The 15,400-nt window shown below is 40.1% G+C and overlaps 1 protein-coding gene across 5 annotated transcripts in view; it reads left to right on the top strand.

The window, feature by feature from the left end:
- Nucleotides 1-144: 144 nt before the first annotated feature.
- The window catches only part of INTS13 (integrator complex subunit 13), a 31,805-nt gene continuing 16,549 nt past the window's right edge, over nucleotides 145-15,400 (top strand). Inside the window, exons 1-7 of one of the 5 annotated variants that reach the window (XM_077826208.1) lie at nucleotides 145-675; nucleotides 3,279-3,337; nucleotides 3,949-4,180; nucleotides 7,390-7,464; nucleotides 10,456-10,658; nucleotides 11,614-11,694; nucleotides 13,585-13,675. In XM_077826208.1, the coding sequence (XP_077682334.1) occupies nucleotides 3,956-4,180; nucleotides 7,390-7,464; nucleotides 10,456-10,658; nucleotides 11,614-11,694; nucleotides 13,585-13,675 (675 nt within the window). In that variant the 5' untranslated portion in view covers nucleotides 145-675; nucleotides 3,279-3,337; nucleotides 3,949-3,955. Of the gene's footprint in view, nucleotides 676-891; nucleotides 942-3,278; nucleotides 3,338-3,948; nucleotides 4,181-7,389; nucleotides 7,465-10,455; nucleotides 10,659-11,613; nucleotides 11,695-13,584; nucleotides 13,676-15,400 lie in introns of those variants that run through there. The other 4 variants (XM_077826217.1, XM_077826191.1, XM_077826200.1 and 1 more) reach the window with 4 other exon arrangements.

Consider the following 15,400-nt stretch of genomic DNA (forward strand, 5'->3'; position numbering starts at 1 on the left):
CTCGGCTTGTGGTAAAGAGCCACAAGCAAATATCGCGAGAGTGTCAGTTTCTCTTGCGAGCCCCGTGGGAAGTCCCGCGAGAGGCTCTACGAACGGTGGGTGTGTAAGTGTCCGAGTCTCGCGATACCAGTGTGGTGACGGTGGCCAGGCACGAGCATGGGGGCGTGAATGGCCCAGGGTGCGGGGCGCATCGCTGTAGCCAAGCCCGGGGCAGCGGCGACAGGCCCCTGGGCTCCTGGCTTCAGCGGCAGTCTCAGGGTATCGGAGCCTGAGGGGTGAGCGCAGCGGGGAGTCCGGCTGCTCCCCGCGGGTGCCGGGGCCGGGCTGTGGGGCAGCGGCGGCAGGAGGGAGATGGAGGGCACCAGGCCGCCGCGCCGCCCTCCCGTCCCGGTGTGAAGCCCAAGTGCGCCTGCGCGCTCCCTGGGTGGGCAGAGGGGGCCCCGGGCGGCGCTTCTCCGGCAGAAGTAAGAGAACTCACCCCCACACCCCCCGGTGTCTGTCTGTCTGTCTGAGGAGCTGGGACTCCTGGGTTCTGTTCCCGGCTCTGCCACTGGTTGTTCCGGCTCCCTCAACTAATGCCAGGCCCAAGTCGTCTTCGCACGGTGCTGGAGGAGGTTACGGTCTGTCTGTGCTCGTATTTAAACTATTATTGGCACCCGACAGCCGCGCCTGTTGGTAAGATCATCTACAGAGCTTGCTAGTTTGAATAAGTCTTTAGAGGCTGAAAGGAGAAAACCGCACGTGAAGGTGGAGCATGGTGTGACCCTGTCCGCACTAGGCCGTAAAACCTGCTTGTTTATTTCCAGGGGAAAACCAAACCCAGCATGTGTGTGTGGTTTGCTTGGTTCCTTTATTTTTTTAACTGCATTGTCATTCAGATTTTGTTTGCAGCGGTGTTATAGTCGTGTTGGTCCCAGGATTTGAGAGAGACGCTGGCTGAGGTAATATCTTTTATGGGACTGATTTCTGTTGGTGAGCAAGACAAGCTTCAAACTTCAGTTCTGGCAAGAAGAGCTCTATGTCAGTTCAAAAGCTTGTCACTTTCATCAACAGAAGTTGATCTGACAAAAGATACTACTTTGACCACCACCCATTCTAAAGTTTTTACATAAACCTATTTGAATGATTTTAATTCTAAAAACATTCTAACTCAATCTGTGAATGAAAATGTTTCCTGTTTTTAAAAGGGAAACAATAAGAACATCAAGGTTCCTAATGGGTATAACAGGAAATCTCTAAAAATTAGAAGGCTTGAGGGAAAGAGGATAGGAAGGAATAATTGGAGTGTGACATGGATAGTGGGTGGGACCAGCTATTGTAAATTGGATCGGGATTTGCAAACTGTTAGGCTGTGTCTACACTGCCACTTTCAGCGCTAAAACTTTTGTTGTTCAGAGGTGTGAAAAAAAACGCTCTCCTGAGTGACAAAAGTTTTAGCGCTGAAAAGCATCAGTATAGACAGCACTTGATCTCCCGGCAATAAAGCTACTACCACTTGTTCTGGGTGGAGTTTTTTATCGCCGGGAGAGCTCTCCCCCTGTGATTAAAGTGTGTCTACACTGCCACCAAACATCAGGGGATGAATTTTTCTGACTTAGTATACCTAGAGTTGAAGGAAATGGTATGTAAGTGATTCAGTGGACTGAAGTTATAAAAACAGATTGTCAGTAGTTAAAAAACAATGTTTACATTTTATTTTAAGTAGAAACATTTGTGCTCATTCTAAAAATTGCAGAAATTGAGTTTCTTTTAGATCTTCAAGATCAAATGTGCTATTGAACAACACAAAAAAACAAATTTAAGGTGGAAAAACAGAACATTGACAACATGGATGGGTCTGAAAAATGCCATCTTTAATACTGAGCACATCAGAATTAAGCCCATGTTAAAGACCTGGTGAGATGCCACGAAGGCAAAACTTAAAAATGATTCAGATAGTCTGTGAAAACTTTTCATTACTTAACTGGCATGACTTACTCCCAGATACAGAGATCAAAGGTTGAGTACAGAATGTGAGGAAGCATGGTTGGTAGAACATAATCTTGAGGTCCTTCTCTTCTGGCACTTAAAAGTTGAACATCTTGATTTCTGCCTTAAATCTGTGTTTGTGAAGGAGGTTGTGTCACCATCCAAATGGTGTGAGAACTGTGGTAGTAGACTCACCGGGGACTGTACAGTGGAATTCAGAGTTTTGTCAATTTTTAAAAGACCTCTTCTCCTATCTGGTCAGCATCAATCAAGAATACTTTTAACTCATTTGGAATGGTTCATAATAGGAGGTTCTGAAAAATATATCTGTATGTAAGGGCAGATACAAAAGCTTGGTAGTCTTAAATAGGTCATAGTCTGGGGACTGAATTCTTTGGTTTACTTACAGAATAGCAACATTAGATAATTGTGTTCCTTTTAATGTTTGAAATTAATTTAGAAGCACAGCTGTAATACTGTTTGCATCTACATTCATCCTGGTTACAAATGGTGTCTTAGCTGTGTTTAGAAACTGTCCAAAAATCCTAATGCTGAGGATGGGGAGACTGCAGTAGGGTTTCTGCTAGCAATGTTTCGTTTAAATAGTTCTCCATGTTGAACAGGGAAATAACATTTTGATGCATGACAATTTTGAAAGGACACAGTTAACTTAATCTCTCACTTCAAATAATGAATTTAAAATAGTTTCAGGTAGTAGGTTTCTGCCCCCAAGTTTCCATGCCAATTTTTAACTTTGCAATCACATTTTCCTATTCTTTAAAATGTTTTTCTTTCCTCTTGCTGTGCAAAAGATCCATACAAACAAAAGGGAAATCTCTGTGTGCAGAGGTGGAAGAGAAACTGACAATCTGCAAAACGCTGACAAATGCACAAACTAACAAACTGTAAAAGAAAAGTTTCTTTGCTCTTAAAAAGTGTTCAACTACCACCAGCTAAGATTACTATAAGTGACTAAAAAAACAAAACACAAAAAACCATACAGATGAGTGGCTTTTTAAAAGTTAGTTAGCATAATTTCTGGTGTGAAAATCTTATTTTGAGAAAGCTAAATTTAGTTGACTGAATTTGCTTTGCTTTGTGTGCTGAGGGCTGTGCCTACAAATATAATGGAGTACTTGTGGCACCTTAGAGACTAACCAATTTATTTGAGCATGAGCTTTCGTGAGCTACAGCTCACTTCACTTCACAGCATCCGATGAAGTGAGCTGTAGCTCACGAAAGCTCATGCTCAAATAAATTGGTTAGTCTCTAAGGTGCCACAAGTACTCCTTTTCTTTTTGCGAATACAGACTAACACGGCTGTTACTCTGAAACAAATATAATGAACTACGTTAGAGAGACAAGTCAGGTAAGATCATATCTTTTATTTGATCAGTTTCTGTTGGTGAAAGAGAAACAAGCTTTCGAGCTACACAGAGCTCTTCTTCAGGTCACTGCAATGAATTACTTTGCTGAAAAATTGCTGCCTGCTCTGTAATTTGTTATTTTCAGAAATAATATTTTAAGGTATATTTTTAGATATACAAGCAAAAAAACTTACTGCTTACTAATTTCATTTTTAATCCTTATATGAGGATGAACTGCAAAAAAAAAAGTAGTACCTATTTATTATTTGCTTTTTCTATCACATTCTCTTCAGTTTTCTTCTCTTTCTGGGGAAAGTGGTTTCTTCCTGGGCAGGGATTGTGTATTACTAGTTTTTAGTTCAGAAGGATTTTCTTTTTAAATACCAATCATAAGTAAGGCAAACAATCAATGCAAATGGGTATTTATGGTGGAAACATTTGTGCATCTGTAACTAAAATCTTACCAACAGCAGCTCTCTAATAAAGTTAATATTTGTTGTACAAATTTAAATAAAATAACACTAAACATCTTCAAAGGCTCTAAGTTCATATAGTGGTCTTCTCCTGGTGCTTTGTAAGTTTTTTGTCTGATTTCAGGATTTATTCATTTCAGGAAGAAAATGAAAATTTTCTCTGAGTCCCATAAAACTGTTTTTGTTGTGGATCACTGTCCGTATATGGCAGAATCATGTAGACAACATGTTGAGTTTGACATGTTAGTAAAGAATCGGACCCAAGGAATCATACCTCTGGCACCCATATCAAAATCACTGTGGACCTGTTCGGTGGAATCATCTATGGAATATTGTAGAATAATGTATGATATTTTTCCTTTCAAAAAACTGGTAAGTGCTTCTAAAAGTACTGCTTATTGTAGAGAGTGTCTCATTTTAGTGGGTGCTCTTTTAAAATTATTTTTGGATGCTGTCAGATTGAAAAGCAGGTGTCTTAGATTAAAAACACTGGAAATTTTAAAAATTGAATTTTTCACCATTTAAGCTGCTGCATTACCCTTTTCACTCAGTTGAACAATGAAAATAGTCAGTTTAATTTTAGTTTTTCACTTTCTGGTTATCCGCTCTATCTCATTGCTTTGGTTGTAAACTCTGTGGGTGAGTGTTTAAATCCACACCAACTATAATAATATTAATAATTATTATTTAAGATATATTTAAAGCTTAAATTATTTATTTTGATCTCAGGTTTTATGTAATCCAGATTTTGACTCTACACAGACTTGGATATAACTTTTGTAAAATTTGATGAAAAAATAAGAAAAACGTAAAATACTTGGTATTACTAGGAAAATGTCATCTTAGAGGAGAAATTCACTTTCCTCTTTTATTTAGTCATGCACAAAATTAGTCACAGATGTCTCCAAGTGAGTATGGAGTGGTAGTTAATGGGATAATGGTAAAAGCAAGGCAGAGTAATAGAATAATTGCCCTCATTGGCATATCTGACTCTGTTGCTGAAATGACAGTAAAATGTACTGCCCTCTAGGTCTATTGTTTGTATGCAGGATTGATTGGTATTATAGGAGACAGTTCCCTGTGGCTTCATGCTGTAGCCCTGCTTTCTGTAATGCTGGTCTTCCACTTTTGGGGAGAGAGGAAAATGCAGCCTTGCTGAAGGATTGATAATGTGTTATGACCCATTTTTCTTGCTGTAATAAGTTTAGTCTTCATTCAGAGTGTGTTTTATGTACTTTGCATTATTTAAAAATAGACTTGGAGCACGCTTTTCTGTTCTCACAAACTCATTTATTTTGTTTTGGAGTTAAGCTGATACATTTTGGACAAAACTAAGGAGTACATAGTGGATCACTTAGTCTGTTTTTCTTTTGGCACGTATTTGAGACCTCTCCATTCCCTTTAAGACCAAACAAGTCACTTCTGTGATTTATGGTTCCTTTTTTCACTAACCTGGAAATCCGAAATCCTAAGGGTGTTCCTTGGTGCATGCTTGGCATCACATCCAGCTGCCATAATCCACTGTGCCCAGCATGACTCTCATTTGTATCTTGGTAGTATATTTAACAAATTCTAAGACTTTTGGTTTTTTTTTAGGTGTCCACGCTTTGGCACATAAGTTAAAGAGAATCACTGTGTTAATGAGAAAAGGAACTGTGAATGGCAATAAAAGATGAACTTTTTTTTAACATAACACGGGCAATGTATATTTGTAAGAAAAATAAATTTAAAGTAAGTTATTAAAGAAATATAAATTAAAAGTGAAAGATTTTACAGAGCGCAATTTTTTTATCCTTTTTGCTTTGTAGAGTAAGTACTGTACCTCTTAACACTTCACAATTAATTATAAGATTTAGAATGCCAGATTTGTCATTGGGGCCCATTTGTGACCCTTCAAACTGTTGTTGTTTAAAGGTTGTTCCACTCCTTTCTGTCCTAAATATGTTGAATTCTTTTGTGGCTCTCTGCAGTGCAAATTTAATGGAGTGGCAGTTCTGCTATTAAGCGTAAATTGTAATTTCTCTAAGGCCCCAATTCAGCAAAGCATTTAAGCATGTACTTAAGTCCCATGCTGGAGATTACAGTGAAGTCTGTGGGACTTAAGTACATGCTTAAATGCTTTATGAGTATGAACGTTTGCAGTGAAAGCTCATAAAGTTATCTAATCTATCATCATAGCTCACTAGGGTATTTACCTCAATGATCTCCTTTGATAGCAGATTCTAGTCACTGATTAAGTGCTGTGTTTAATTAAATAAGAGGAAAAATACATCTGTGCTCAATAACTATTGCTAATGAAAATATAAATCCATTTTTTTCTCCTGTTAGTTTTGCAATGGTAACTACAGTGTTAACAGTCAAAACCAGCTCCTTGTTTATACTCTACTAACACAGGATAGGAAGTCAGTGTTAATAATGACTTTCTAAAATGATAATTAAGTGTACATGAACATTTTTTTTTCTTTGTCATCACACCACTTCTAAATGCTTGATCTTTGCTTAAAATAAAAAGGAGATATTATGTTAGTCTGGATTTAGCACAATTGTTATAACCTATGGGCACAAGTTAGTTTGATGCAAAAATGAAATGAGGTTTGAGTGACCTATAAATATAATACTGTGGCACTCTGACCTTTTCTAGGTAGAGCCTTGCAGATCCATGGATATGGGCTTTATGTCCACAGACAATTTTTGGCAGCTTGTGGCTTGGATGCAGATGCAAATTTTGTATCTGCGCAGGGCTCTAGCGATCTCACAGAAATCAGGGTGACGCTGTAACACATGGGATGGGGGCAAGGCAGATACTGTGGCCCCAAAAGTAGGTGTGGGGTGGAGGAGGTGGGAATGGAGCTCTGACTGCAGCACACACTCATCCAACTGGAGCAGCTGTCACCCAGCCCTCAGGCTCCCGCTCAGCTCGTTGAATCCCTCCGCAGGGGGCTGCAATATGTGGCAATAGCCCGCTGAGCATTTTGGCGGTTGTAGTGCCCGGCTTGCTCAGACTTGCTTAAATTACAACTCCCAGAAAGGAGCACAACCATGGGCTCCTGCTCAGTGAGCCAAGTGCCATCTTGGAAGAGGTATCGTTGTACTTTAAACTAGCGAGCAGCAACGACAGGCGCTGTGAGAAGCGTAGTTGTTGCCACCGTCTGTCCTGGCCAGGTCTGCATTTGTTAGAGCTGCCATGGCTGCATAGGGATGTCCGAGCCCCCTGCTGGGAGGGTGGCACTGCACAGAAGGGCCCAGGATTATAGCCTCTCTGCCCGGAGTGGGGGAAGCAGGTGCAGCGAGGGCAGAGCGGGTGGTGGGGCAGGAGGTCTCTGGGGAGAAGTAGGAAGTGGTTGGGGCTTGCAGGCTTGGCACAACCCTGTGTCACTGGAGCATGGTGACCCATGGAGCTGCTAGTAGAGCCCTGCTAATCTGCGGATTTCTGTTTTTTATCTGCTGACCATTTTTGCAGATTGGCTGTGGATAAAAATTTTGTACCCATGCAAGGCTCTGTTTATGGGCATGTGAGAATTATCGTATAAGAAGAAAGAATACATTACTGTGACCTTAAAATTTGCTTTGTAACCTTTTAGGTGAATTTCATTGTAAGTGATTCTGGGGCTCATATCTTAAATTCCTGGACCCAAGAAGACCAAAACTTGCAGGAGGTATGATTAGTACTCGATACGTCTATTTATTTTGTGAGGCTAGTTTAAATTAATTATAGTGAAAGAATAAGCTTTCTTAGTATATTCAGTAGGCAACATTTTATCATGGTATGACATCAATGTTTTAGTTTTTTGTCTTGTATATTTTTTCTGAGAATAATAATTGATTCATTTGTTTGAAGGAAGATTCTGGATTTAGAAACATTGTATGTTTCTAACAGAATAAGGTTTTGTGTGTGTGCAGTTCAGTTACTTTTCATCTTAAGATAATGGTTTAAATAGAGACAACAACTTTTTTAGCTTGTGTAAATTTTAATTTTATTTGCATATTCTTACAAATCTAGATGAAACTAGCTCCTCTTTTAAACTCACTTGAATTTTTATTTATTTTATTATTCATCCTTTAAAATCACAATCATGTAACTATAACAAAGGAAAATAGGCAAGAGCTGTAAAATTCTCTTTATTGCAAAACGTTCCAAAATTAATCTTGTAAAGAAATTCACTAAAACACAGTGGGAATACAAAGAAGAAGAAAAAGTAGTAATTTAAAGACAAAATTAAAAGGTACTCCATCACAGGTTTGACTTCTCTATAGCACCCCCTGCAGGGCCAGGGCTGGTACTCTAAGCACTCCCTGCATTAGTTTATAACAGTGGTTCTCAACCAGGGGTACATATACCCCGGGAGGTGCTTAGAGGTCTTCCGGGGGTACATCAGCTCATCCAGATATTTGCCTAATTTTACAACAGGGTACATAAAAACGCTAGCAAAGTCAGTACAAACTAAAATTTCATACAGACAATGACTCGTTTATGCTGCTTTATATACTGTACATTGAAATGTAAGTACAATATTTATATTCCAACTGATTTATCATTCTATGGTAAAAATGAGAATGTAAGCAATTTTTCAGTAATAGTGTGCTGTGACACCTTTTTTGTATTTTTACGTTTGATTTTGTAAGCAAGTAGTTTTTAAGTGACATGAAACTTGCAGGTACATAAGACAAATCAGTTTCCTGCAGGGGGTACAATACTCTGGAAAGGTTGAGAACCACTGGTCTATAAGTTATGGCCACTTGCTTGGAGTAGGGAGGTCTGTGCCGTAAGCTGAGGGTCAGTCTAAAAAAGGTTAACAAATTCAAAATTTGTCTGTTTTTATTTGTCTGTGTCAAGGCTAGCACTTGAAAGCAAGGCCCTTACCTGGCCATGGGGTTCTGGGAGAGCACCGAGTAACTCCTCTTTCCCAGTCTCGCCTATCTTTGCCCCAAGCAGAAGCAGGCAAGCTACCTTAACTGGCCTGCTGGCTCCCAATTGGTCAGTATCTCCTGCTGGTCCTTTTAAGCATCTGGAGGAGTAAGTCTTGTAGGTAGCCCAGTCTGAGAAGGGGGTTGTTAAGGTGTTGACACCTCCAGCTTAGGGGCAGAGAATGCCTAATAGACGCTGGTTGGAGACTCCGTTTGCATTTTGACTGGAGCTGGTTGGAGATTTTCTGATGGAACACTTTTTCACTGGAAAATAGTAATTTGATAGATCTGCAGAAACATGTTGATTCTGTCAAAATTTGGTTGTAAATCTGCAAACCAGGCTGGTTTCCTGCAAGCTTATCCCCTCCCTCCTTTGGTAGGCTGGGGCTCACAGGGCTTCCTGACTCCAAATCAGCCTGTCTAGTGGGCTGCCCTGGAACCAGGGCTTCTAGGTAGCCTGCTGGGCAGGCTGCCTCAGAGTGGGGGTCCCAGAGCTTCCAGGGGAGCCTGGGTCCTAGGGGATCATATTTCATGTTGGAATCCCCAAACATGTGTTTCCAAAGCAAAATAAAACAAACTCCCAGTTCCATGAAAAATTGAGTTTTTCAATTTTTGTCTCAGTTTGGACCCAAAAATTTTCTGTTTCTCTGCCTGCTCTAATTTTTACATCTGAAGTAAACTATTGAAGGTCTAATTTTACCATCAGAAACAGCAACTGATCATACATAGTCTTGGTAAGAAAGAACTATCAAGAACATCTTCATCAGGACCTATATCAAAAGCTTAATTCAGATGAGCCTTTTTTTTTTTTTTTTTTTTTTGGCCTAATTATATTAGTGAAATGTCAGTATGGAGAAGAAATATAATTTTCAGCCCAAAAGAAGTAGTTTTCAGAAAACTAGAAATGTGTAACAAAGGAAGATAATGGAAATGGTTTTGTAACCTTAGGAACATAACAGCCATACTAGTCTGGCCAGTGATCCATCTAATTCTGATAGTGGCCGGTGCCTGACACTTCAGAGGGAATGAACAGGACAGGGCAATATCAAGTGATCCATCCCCTGTTTTCCGGTTCCAGCTTCTCGCAGTTGGAGGTGTAGGGATACTCGGAACATGGGGCTGTGTCCCTGACTGTCTTGGCTAATAGCTAGGGCCTTACCAAATTCATTGTCCGTTTTTGTAAATGTCATGCTCATAGCATTTTAAAAATCTTGAATTTCACGGTTTTAATTTTTAAATCTTACATTTCATGGTGTTGTAACAAAGCATGAATATGTATTTAGAGATAGCGAAATATAAACATGTAAAGCCCTTAAGTCAGCATTTTTCAACCTGGGGATCCTGACCCAAGAGGGAGGGCACAAGGCTATCATAGAGAGGATCACAGTATTGCCACCCCTACTTCTGCGCTGCCTTGAGAGCTGCGTGGCTAGAAAGTGGTGGCTGCTGGCCGGGTGCCCAGCTCTAAAGGCAGTGCAGAAGTAAGGGTGGCAATGCACCCTATTGTGCCACCCTTACTTCTGCGCTGCTGCTGGGAGTGGCGAGTTTAGGGCTAAGTATTTAGCCCAGCAAGTTGGTTATGGGTCAAAATCAGTTGAATATTGCTCTATTTTTCTCCCCTGACCATGTTAATTTGTATGTAGAATAAATTGTAATTAATGACTTCTAGTACGAGATCATTTTACTGTAATAGCTAAGATCATAACTTCACAACAAAACTTTTTTTTCTTCTTTTTAACCAGTTAATGGCCGCTCTAGCAGCTGTTGGACCACCTAATCCTCGTGCAGACCCAGAATGCTGCAGCATACTGCATGGTTTGGTTGCAGCAGTAGAAACACTCTGCAAAATCACAGAATACCAGCATGAGGCCCGAACCATGCTAATGGAAAATGCAGAACGTGTTGGAAACAGAGGAAGAATAATCTGCATTACGAATGCCAAAAGGTATTTACAGGATTATACAATTTTTTTTGGGGGAGGGGGGGGGAGGGGGGAATTAATGGTTCTATAAATAGGCTAGATCCTTTGTCTTCTGATTCTTTTTTTTTTTCTTGATGTAGTTCAGTGTTTTTATTTTGATATATAATGCCTTTAATAGTTAGTTTTTGGCTACTGACAACTTCTCACCTAATGTACTCCACCAGGAAAGGTCAGCTGGGGCATTCAAGATAACAGCTCCCTGTTTTACATAAGTGAGCATTAATGGTAGAGAGTTTCCAGGAGAGAGTTGTTTAAAGAGTTTGGGTGGGTTAAGGAGTATAGTAGTGTAGTTCTCTTGGGATTAATGGTTTATGAAGAGTTAGTAATTTGATACAAAATTAAAGCTTGTCTCCACATGGAGCTATTCAGAAATCAGAGTGTATTAAGGTAAATTGGAAGAAGGTACTCTTACTCACGAATAAGGGAGGGATGAGGGGTCTGTACATTCATGAATAGCTATTGTACTTGAAATTCACAACATATTTTAATCCAAATTAATTTTCAAGTGTAGACAAGTCCCTTGACCTATCTTGTGCCTTCTTGCTCACAGGCAGAGCAGTCCACAGACGCATAAAAAGTTGGGGATTAGTGAATAAGATTTGTAATTTTGTTCAATTGTACGTGTATCTAGGAAAAAAGATAAAGTTGTGTATATTTAATTAAAATTATACTTTGACTTTTTTAAATATTGTAAAACAAAACTTGTTTATACTTCTGTTGAAGAATTTTTAAACTGACATTTGCTCTTATTTGTGCTGCATCTATGTGCCAAAACAGTAAGAGCAATATGGTAGTGAAACAAATATAGCCATAAGAGTTTTTCAAAATCCTCTTGATCTGTAAAAGTAATAAGCCATTTACTAAAGTATTTGGGTTAATTTTTTCTCTTTTTCTAAGTTAATTTTTTCCCCCCTTTTAGTGACAGCCATGTTCGAATGCTTGAAGACTGTGTCCAAGAAACTATTCATGAGCATAACAAGCTTGCAGCTAATTCAGATCAGTGAGTGTTCAGTCCATAAGCACAGTTTTTCTTATCCCGCATATACCTACTTTGATGTGCCTTTTACGAAATACTGATCTATATTGGTGGTGGGCAACCGGCCCACGGGCCGCATGCTGCCCATCAGGGTAATCTGATTGCGGGCCTCGAGACATTTTGTTGACGTTGACTGTCCGCAGGCACGGCCCCCCACAACTCAGTGGCTGCAGTTCTCTGTTCCTGGCCAATGGGAGCTGTGGGAAGCAACAGCCAGCATGCCCCTGTGGCCCACCGTTTTCCGCAGCTCCCATTGGCCGGGAACAGAGAACTGTAGCCACTGGGAGCTGCGGGATCAATGCGACCCACAATCAGATTACCCTGATGGGCTGCAGGTTGCCCACCACTGATCTATATGATGCTGTTTGAGAGTTTGTCTTGATGGGCCGTTTGAATGCTTAACAGAGAGGGGAAACTAGATGAGGAAGATAGTAAAACACAACCCTGTAGTCTGAGGTCTTTAGCCATTGTGTTTTCCTGTACCATAGCCCTGCACAAGACCGTGCTGCTTTAGATTGGTTTAGATTGGTATCTCTTAAAGCAATGAGGTATAAAAGAGAAGAGTAAAGAAGATAATTTAGCCCAGCTATGGAAAACATCTCTGTAACTAACAGTGTATCTGAAGAATACCTGATACTGCTGGTGATTAATGCTTTGAGCAATGCATGTTGGTGGCAGCACTGAATTAGTTTTACATGCCTGTTACTTTTAGCCTGCCAGAGCTTCTGTGCTTGGAAATTGCTTTTAGTTTTCAAATAGCTTTTTTTGCCCGGTATCTCTGTTGAAACTTGAGAAACAAAATACTGAAGGGGGGGAACAAAAGGACTGTTATGTTAAATCCCTTTTCCCTATCTTCTGTCTATCTTGTCTATTTAGATTATGAGCTCTTGAGGGCAGGAACTGTCTATTACATTGTACATGGGGCCCTGTCCTTGGTTGGCTCTAGGCATTTTCACAATATAAATAAATGTTAATAATATAATCCACCACGTAACCTCTAACTTTCATTTCACTGTTTGCATTTTTTACAATTTCATATACGTTAAAATGGTATTATGGGCCCCCAGGAAATAAGGTTTTTATTTAAATGCTATGTAAGGGTGAAAAGGTTTTGTGACTAACATTGTGACATTGGAAACAATGGAGGATTGGAGATCTGGGTTCTTTTTCCAAAGTTTTCTTGTGAAAACTTCACGTAGGTTGCATAATGGCTGTGTGTGGAACTCCAGCAATTGGGAGGGGAGGGTGCTCAGCATCATTCAGGCTATTAATTTTCATTTTCTCTTCTGTACCTAATGGGGATTAATTAAAATTTGAAAAACACTTTTATGAACAGATCCTCAGCTGGTCTCGATTGTCATAGGTTTATTGACTTCTGTGGAGCTAAGACAACTTATTTTAGATGAGGATCTATCTACCCCATTGATACTTAAATGGAAGGTGCGACAGAAGTACAGTGGTGTTTTGCACCCCAAAATGCTCAGCTGGAAATCTTACCATGTTTTCAGTTATCAATTCATAGAATCATAGGACTGGAAGGGGGACTGGAGAGGTCATCTAGTCCAGTCCTCTGCACTCATGGCAAGAGTAAGTATTATCGAGACATCCCTGACAGGTGTTTGTCTAACCAGTTCTCAAAAATCTCCAGTGATGGAGATTTGTGTGTTTATAAAATGCAATAAACAAACACCAAGTCCTGACAAAACTTACTCAAAAGCAGAATTTGTCTCTGGTGCTTCTGACTAGTGCAGTGTTCAGGAAATCAAGTTAGTCTTGCATGGGAGAGAGTTGACATGAATTATGTGGCATACAGCTGCATTGCTGACCTACTAAATAGAACATTTGATTTCTAAGCCTCATGCAGATCCAGAAGTGTGAATTGGTCTTAATCCACACCTATCCAGTTGGTGAAGATAGCCTTGTTTCAGATCGCCTTAAAAAAGAGGTAAGGAGCTTAAATTGCTTTAAAGAAATGGTACCACTGTACTGAATGTCACAAACCAACTTAGGGCAGGTCTGTACTTAAAACCCTGCATTGACACAGCAGAACTTCTGTGCTGCTTAAGTGAAGACACTCCTACGCTGACAGGAGAGAGTTCTCCTGTCACTTCCTGAGAGGCTATAGCTATGGTGACGGGAGAAGCTCTCCCATCAACATAGCACTGTCTATGCAAGGTTTAAGGTTGGTGTAACTGTTGGTCAGGGGTGTGTATTTTTCACACCTCTGTGCAACATAGTTATACCGACATAGGTCTGTAGTATAGTCCTGGTCTTAAAATTTAGCAGTAATGTTTTAGTTTCCCAGAGACTGGATACTCATCTGTAAAGGAAGAGGCATATGTGACAGTTTGTGAAGAAGCTGACAACATAGAAATGTTGTTACCATTTTCAGTGTGTGGTTCTGATAACATTTTCCCCTCCTTTTGCAGTAGGCATGGAGTTATATCTCTTTCATCAGTCTGCTTGAGTTGTTTTTGCTAACTGTTGACTTTGCAATAAAGCCATTCATCTTATAGTTTTTGCAGATTGAGCTCTTTAGTGACCTCTTGAAAGGAAAACTGTTAGTTTTCATTTGTGGGAAGGAGATTACAGTACAATGAAAACACAAGACCTACATGAGATATTTACTTCTCTGGGACTTTGTCTCCACAGAAGAACACATTGCCGGCCACCAGGGACCTCTACTTCCCCATACAAATTTCTGTTGATGCTGAGCTTGATAGCCTGCCAGAGCATGAATATTGTTAAATGTTACATATATATTATTCTATCCAACCCATCAGTACTTTGACTAACTGTATTGCACAATATGTTATTTTAAACTTGGCAGATGGACTTGTTTGTGTCTTTTTAATTAAATGTCAGTGGAAAGAATATCTGCTTCCAAAGGGGTGATATGCAGATATCCTTGTGGTGTCTCAGGAGTTGATAAAATCCTATAGTATTTATCCACATACCAATAAAAGAAATGTCCTAAAAGAAGAAATTGTATTTTATAAATGTTAACACATTAAGTTAAAATTATTCTGTATACTGATATTTTCATTGCTTATTTACAAGTGCATGTTCTTGGACAATCTGTATATTTATAGTGACTGTAGGTCAAAAACCGCACATGCACCAAGTGGTATATGCCACTGTGCTCTGCTGTTCTTCAGTCCTGCTCTGTTTTAATAATCATAAGGTGTTGGCTGTACCCAGAGGTTGTTGGGGCTGAAAGTAAGTTACCTTGGGCTGTTGTTACAGCATAGTTCTGGGGAAGCTAGTAGTGAACTGGCTTGTAGCCACTCAACTAAATAAACAAAGAAATAAGCAAGTCACAAAACTATGAAGTGTGAAAATAGGAAGCAATAGTGTTTCCTGACAGAGCGTGCTTGTGGGTGAATATGCCGCCCCGCCCCCTTCGAAGGAGATGATAATAAAAGCAACTATGCAAATTGCTTTAGACGAACAGTCTCACCTGCAGACCTAGGCTTTGTGGGTGCCCAGGAATTCCCCATGCTGGAGCAGCGCCTGCCATGACCCCTCAAGGACAATGCTGGAGGGTCCGAGACTGTCGGTAGCAGAAGGGGTGTAAGCATTGATGCTTGTTTGCTTGCTGGAAAGCACATATTTAGTAACACGTGAAGGCTGGGAAGCTTATTATAGCTTGGCAATAAAACTGGTTATA

The sequence above is a fragment of the Eretmochelys imbricata genome, chromosome 1, assembly GCF_965152235.1.
Source record: "Eretmochelys imbricata isolate rEreImb1 chromosome 1, rEreImb1.hap1, whole genome shotgun sequence".
Taxonomy (NCBI): Eukaryota; Metazoa; Chordata; order Testudines; family Cheloniidae; genus Eretmochelys; species Eretmochelys imbricata.